Below are 6,319 nucleotides of genomic sequence, written 5' to 3'. Positions count from 1 at the left end.
CATTCACATTATAGTTTGGCTTAAGTTTCGATTTTCTTCCTATCTCATGACTATTTAGATTCTAGATAGATATCTAGATCTATAATTCAACTTAAACACAAGTTCTCTTACATTTAGCTTTACAAAACACAAATCTGAGATGGATACTTCTGTAGATGCTATAGATCAAGATCTTGATACAGAATTAAAACTTTTGCAAGATACGATTTATGGTAAATCTTGTCATTGTCATTACATCATTACTCATTACACAATAATTCGAATGTTTTCAATGTAGATCTCTACAGTGACAGTCTAGAATATCTACTACGCCTAGATCTAGACTAGATTTTAGATCTAGATCTACTAGTCTAGTGACTAGTCTTATAGTAGTATAGACTATAGTCTTAATCAGTTATTAATGTTGCAATGTAGACTGTAGTATGTAGATCTATAGACTATACTAAGTATACTTTTAATAGTTTTAAAATTATTAATTATTTTTTTTTAAACTTTAGTTTATCTATACTGTCTATAGACTATAGACCACTATAGTTAATATAGTAAGAATAGTATCAGAATGATCAAGATGAAAAATTTGATCTATGACTTGTCTTTACTTATTTATTGGTACTTGCTGTAGCCTGTCTATGGCCGCTTCATTTATAATGGAAGGTGTATTGAGAACCTTTTCAAAGTGCTCAGCCTAGCATTTTAGGATTTCTTCCTTATCTGTTAATAGGATTGTCCCATCAGCATTTAGTAGAGGGGATGAGCCTGACTTTGTGGGTCTACAGACCTCGTTTTATGGCATGGAAGAAGTTCTTCAAGTCTTGCTTGTCAGCAAATTCCTGTATTTTTTCCACTTTCTTGCTTAGCCAGATATCTTGCATTTGGCATAACTGTTTTTTCACATTTTTGCGGATGTTAGTGAATGCATTTTTAGTGGACTGGAAGTTTTGGTTTTCAGATATAATTTTACAATTTATGGAGCTTGTGCTTTTCATCTAATAGTTTTCTGATCTCAGTACCGTTTTCATCAAACCAGTCCTGATGCTTTCTCTCCATAGGTCAGAGTATGCTTAATGCTGTGCTATGGATAGCTTCTTTGAAGCATTCCAAGCTTTTATCTACATTTGATTCAGCTAGAGAGGTGGACTTGAGGCAGTTCTCTATCGCATCTGTAAGCGACTTTTCAATTTTCTCATCTACTAGTCCATTTATATGGTGCACTCATTAAGCATCAAAGTAACACCCTGAGGTTCTTCATTTGCTCTTCCCTAAAAATTGAGAAAAAATGCCATAATTTATATAGCAATATATCTATATATATATATATATGTCTATGAGATCTAAACTGTTGGCCTTCATCGACCTTCTAGTGAAATGTAAACTGCATGACTTAGATACTTTTATAATTCAGCAAACACAGAACTTATATTGTGCTATCTTACTAAACATAAGAACAAAAGTGTCGTGACATTAAGACTGTGATGTTCCCAATAAATATTTAACTTTTATACTTAGAAATCTAGTATAAAAGAAGTACATATTTACATGATGCTATGATTTACAGATCTCATCAGCAAAATTAAAGATCCAGAAAAGCCAGAATCTCTAGAAGAGCTAAATGTTATCTCTGAATCAGGAGTTAAATTGAGTCGCTTACGTAGTGGTCAGATCTTAGCACAAATTGAATTTGTTCCAACTGTTCCACACTGTAACTTAGCTTCTATAATAGGTAATTTTTATAATATATAATATTTCTTTTTTTTTTTTTTAAACTTCATTTAATACAGTTGATTCTTGATAGTCCAATGGATACTGGATTGGGCATTGGGAGAGAGGGGATTTGAATTGCAGAAAATGTTGGATTACTAAAGGTTAGCTGTAATATACTTCAAAAAATTCAATCATATGCTGATATAATTATGATGCAATAAGATATTCTTTTACATTTTCAAAGTCATAAAATAAACTTTAGAGGGAAAAGAAAAATTTATTGATCTAAAAGATACAAAACATATGATGTCATATTTTCATACTGTACTAAATTACAATTTAAGCCTACCTACATTTCAAACGTGCTAAGGTATAATTTAATTATTTTAATTTATGTTGGTGCTACGTCAGATTTCTGAGTTTGTTGGATTAGGAAGTATCGGACTATCACAAGTCAACTGTATTATAAATGTTATAATTGAAATAAAAGGCTATTATTCTATTAATACTGTATACATGAAATTTATCAAATTATTAAAGGTACAATATATCTCATGCTAAATAGTATTCTGTGCTAATAGTTTTTAAATTGTATTTAAGGGTTGTCTATTAGATCCAAACTCGACAAATATCTTCCAGAAAAATTAAAGGTAAGCAGTTCTAATCAAAGCATTTAAAACTTTCTAATAATTTTTTATACAAAATGATTTATTTAGAAAAGAAAATAAAACTTTGATTTAATATTAATGTAACAAAATAATTTGAGCTTATTCTAAATCAGGCAGGAAAAATAAGGAGGAAAGAAAAAAACAACTGTTTTAAGTGTTTTTAAAACTTAAACAAGTCACAAAGTACAACCCAATAGCTCCTATTTCTGGTTAGGAAAAACCCTTCCCAGGCCCTTAGCAGAGGGATAACCCTGAATTTAAAAAATAAAAATTGTAAAAAAATAATCAATTTTTAAGATCTAATACAAATAAATAAACAAAAAACTTTAAAAAATAGAACGGTATGTCTAATTAAATATATACCAGTATATATGATTAATACCTTTAGAATACAAAAAAGCTTCAAAAATACTCATTTTCCCAGGTGGGGGCTAAAACACTTGGGGTTTTGGGCCTGTTCATTTGAAAAATTATTTAAGCAATAAAAATCTTCCTGATGTTACTAAAAATCTCCACTATGATTTGTTATCACCCTTGCAACGAGACTAGAAGAAATCTTTTATTTAAAATGTTTAAAGCAAATATATTGAAAAGGGATTTTAGAAACGTTTTACAGTGGTTTAGGACAAAAACGAGAAAACGTTCCCAAATGCAGCAGGAGATAATGGGTTAAATAGAAATGGAGCTGAAAATAAATAAAACTACCCCCCTTGCTTTTCGCCTTTATTTTCATCTTCTTTTTGATATGGATTTAGTAAAAGTTTATTTAATTTTGTATCATATAAGTAAATGAATAATTAATAATTTTAAAAAGTAAATGAATAATTTTAATTTACTTTATTTTCATTTTTTTTAAATTTTATTTCACAGGTGGATATTTTTATTAAAGAAGGAACTCATGATACTGCAACAGAGAGTAATTAAAATTATTTATAATCTTGTATCAATTCTATAAATTTTTGTTAATTCTTCATAAAACAAATTTTACAGCTCTGTACTATTTTAGTCATGAGAGTTTTTATTTATACGATTTTATACTCTATGAAATTTCTATTTATTATTTTTAAAAAATGTAATTTTACATTTTTTTTCTTTATATCAATTTATTTTTATTTGTAATATTGTAAAGTATGTAACATAATTTCTTTTTTTCTCACATACTTGAAAGATTGTCTTTAAAAAAAAAATCAGTAAACTAATCATATTGCAGAATTAAATTAATGTTTTCATTCTTTTAGAATTGTTTTGTTTCATTTAAATTCACATTTTTGTTTTGTTTTCTTTTTTCCACAGTCAACAAGCAAATTAATGATAAAGAAAGAATATCAGCTGCAATGGAGAATCCAAATCTCCAAAAACTAGTTCACGACTGTGTAGAAAATGAAGAAACATAAGTTTTATATTTATAGAAGTTTAATGTTCTTATTTTCATTATCATCCTCAGCAGGTTTTGATTCTATGTCTGTAAATAGACAAAAGGTAATTTATGTAGATAATATTTCATTTACTGAATCCACTTTATTTATTTGGCATTAGCAGTGGTTTTTAATTCTATGTTGTTCATTTACCAGTTATAGTCCACTGATTTGTCCCTGTTTGTTGAAAAGTAGAGAATGTAAATGAATAGAGCTAAACAGTGCTTGAATATGTTTCAAGAGTTACCACAGCTTTAACATTATACAATCTATTTGTTGTTTTATAGTACTAGTAGTATCTTCACATATTTGTTATCCCAAATTTAAGTCACGTCTTAATCAGAATTGTTTTATGCCATGTTTTATTCAATTGTTCAAAAGATTTTATGCAGTATTTGCACAAACTTTTGTTGTTTTCTAAGAATTTTTTAATTAGACAATTAATTTTGTTTACTTACAGTAAGATTAAAGTTTATACCATCCCATGTTCTTTATTTATATAATTATAATTCTTATATATTTTCTTTTTACTATTAAATTAGGAACAATAATACTTTTTTTTAACAAAATAATTAATTTCCAAAATGGCCTTAAAAGTTTGAGCATTTAGTTTCAGACAGAAATGTAAGCTTGAAACTGTCTTGCTAGAAGAATCCAATGAATGAAATGCTACTTCAGATTTTATTTCTTGCTGAACTATTTATTTGATATTTACTGCTGGTCTTGACAATGTTTTAAATGTAAAGAAAAAGTATTTGAATAACATGTATAATTTAATTACCATACATATTAAAATCTCACTATTTATTGACACTTTATGTGTTTTTCTACTTGATGTAACTTTCAAACATTTTTTTTGTCTATAAGGAAAAATTTCAAAGACTTGTTGGCCAATGACTATAGACAAAAAGGAAACTTCCAAGAATTTCTCAGGTTTTAGTTAAATGTTTTTTTTTTATTTTTAACTCATTGAAATCTAATTTGATTTTGGGATCGGATCATTTTACATTTAAGTGTTAGTAACATGTACACCACAATGACATGATTTATTTAAATGTTAATGCTATTGAAGAAGTATACCACACTAGTGGCCTGCTTGTAGAGGTTCTGGATAACTTTGATTACAAAACCACATTTGGAGTGAGACGAGGCTGCCTACTTTCACTAACTCCTTGAAAGGATAATGGAAGACACTATCAAGGGCTATGAAGGTACTGTAAGCATTGGAGGAGGAACAAGATTTACAGACGACCTAGATGGTCTGGCAGGGACAGAAGAGCTGACTTGGTGATGCACGTAAACAAGACTTCCACAGCTTATGGTTTGCAAATTAATGCGGAAAAAACAAATTATGACCAATAGCCAACAAGGCTTTATAAGAGACACAAGTATAGGAGGTGAAAAGCTGGCAAGTGTCAGTAATTTTAACCCAGGGTCTTAGCTAAAGGAACCAAATCTGAACTTCGGGACAGAATTACACAATCTAAAGCAGCAATTGCATAGCTCAAAACAATATGGTAAGAAAAAGGTATAGCCCTCGACACAAAAAACAGACGTATGCGTTCCCTGGTCATAGCCAAATTCTTATATTCTTGAGAATCTTGGAAGCCAACTGAAGAACTATAGAGGAAGATCTTAGCAATGGAATTGAGATCTTAGGTATCACATACAAAGACTTCTTCACAAAAGGAGAGATCAGAAACATGATTAATACAGCAATTTGACCCCACGATGACCTGCTAAATACTATAAAAAAAAAAAAAAAAAACTTTAACTCAAATCACAAGTTCGTCAGGCCTCGCAAAGACCTTCCTTCGAGGAACAGTACCAGGAATAAGAAGAAGAGGCAGACAGATAGTGATAGGAAGACGACATAAAAAAATGGACGGGCCAACAGACTAAGAGGTAGGTGAAGGTAATGCTATTGGTTGTACTTTATTTATATATATAATACTACGACTCAATAATGATTACAAGATCTTATATTTCTTCTCTTTTGGTTAATATTAAGTATAGGAGCAAATAGATCACTAAACACATACACAATAATATAAATATTTTCATACGTGATGGTACATTTCAAGAACTGAGCATAACTGATTTATGTAAGGGAGGTAAACACAAAAAGTCGGCTAACCTTTTTTTGCATGCATTATTTCCCTTGCTATGTTAAATAATACAAAAAGGCTTTTATTTTGTCTACATCTAAATATATATTTTTTTTGTGGGGGAGGGGGGTGGGTGGGTGTCAATTTATTGGACCATCAACAGAGCGAGACCAATCATTACAGAAGGCTTGAACACTGACCTGCGACGTCGCAACCTGTCGGCAGTTTTGGGAGTTTCGGTCTAAACCAATAGCTCGCAACAGATCGTGACGTCGGACCTGTAACTTAGTTAATTTTTGAACAGTAAACATCAGTACCGTCTACTTTATCTCGCTAGGAGTACCGCCTACTTTGCCTCGCTGGGAGTACCGTCTACTTTGCCTCGCTGGGAGTACCGTCTACTTTGCCTCGCTAGGAGTACCGTCTA

At 30.4% G+C, this 6,319-nt stretch overlaps 1 protein-coding gene across 1 annotated transcript; it reads left to right on the top strand.

The window, feature by feature from the left end:
• LOC106073656 (MIP18 family protein galla-1-like) lies at positions 1-4,597 on the top strand. Its single transcript, XM_013234270.2, has 5 exons — positions 1-212; positions 1,556-1,720; positions 2,302-2,351; positions 3,240-3,285; positions 3,663-4,597. The coding sequence occupies exons 1-5, from the start codon at positions 140-142 to the stop codon at positions 3,761-3,763; spliced, it is 435 nt and encodes a 144-aa protein (XP_013089724.1). The 5' UTR covers positions 1-139; the 3' UTR covers positions 3,764-4,597.
• Positions 4,598-6,319: the final 1,722 nt, after the last annotated feature.

This window comes from Biomphalaria glabrata, chromosome 1 (genome assembly GCF_947242115.1).
Source record: "Biomphalaria glabrata chromosome 1, xgBioGlab47.1, whole genome shotgun sequence".
NCBI lineage: Eukaryota > Metazoa > Mollusca > Gastropoda > Planorbidae > Biomphalaria > Biomphalaria glabrata.
This window is presented reverse-complemented; position numbering and strand designations above follow the sequence as displayed.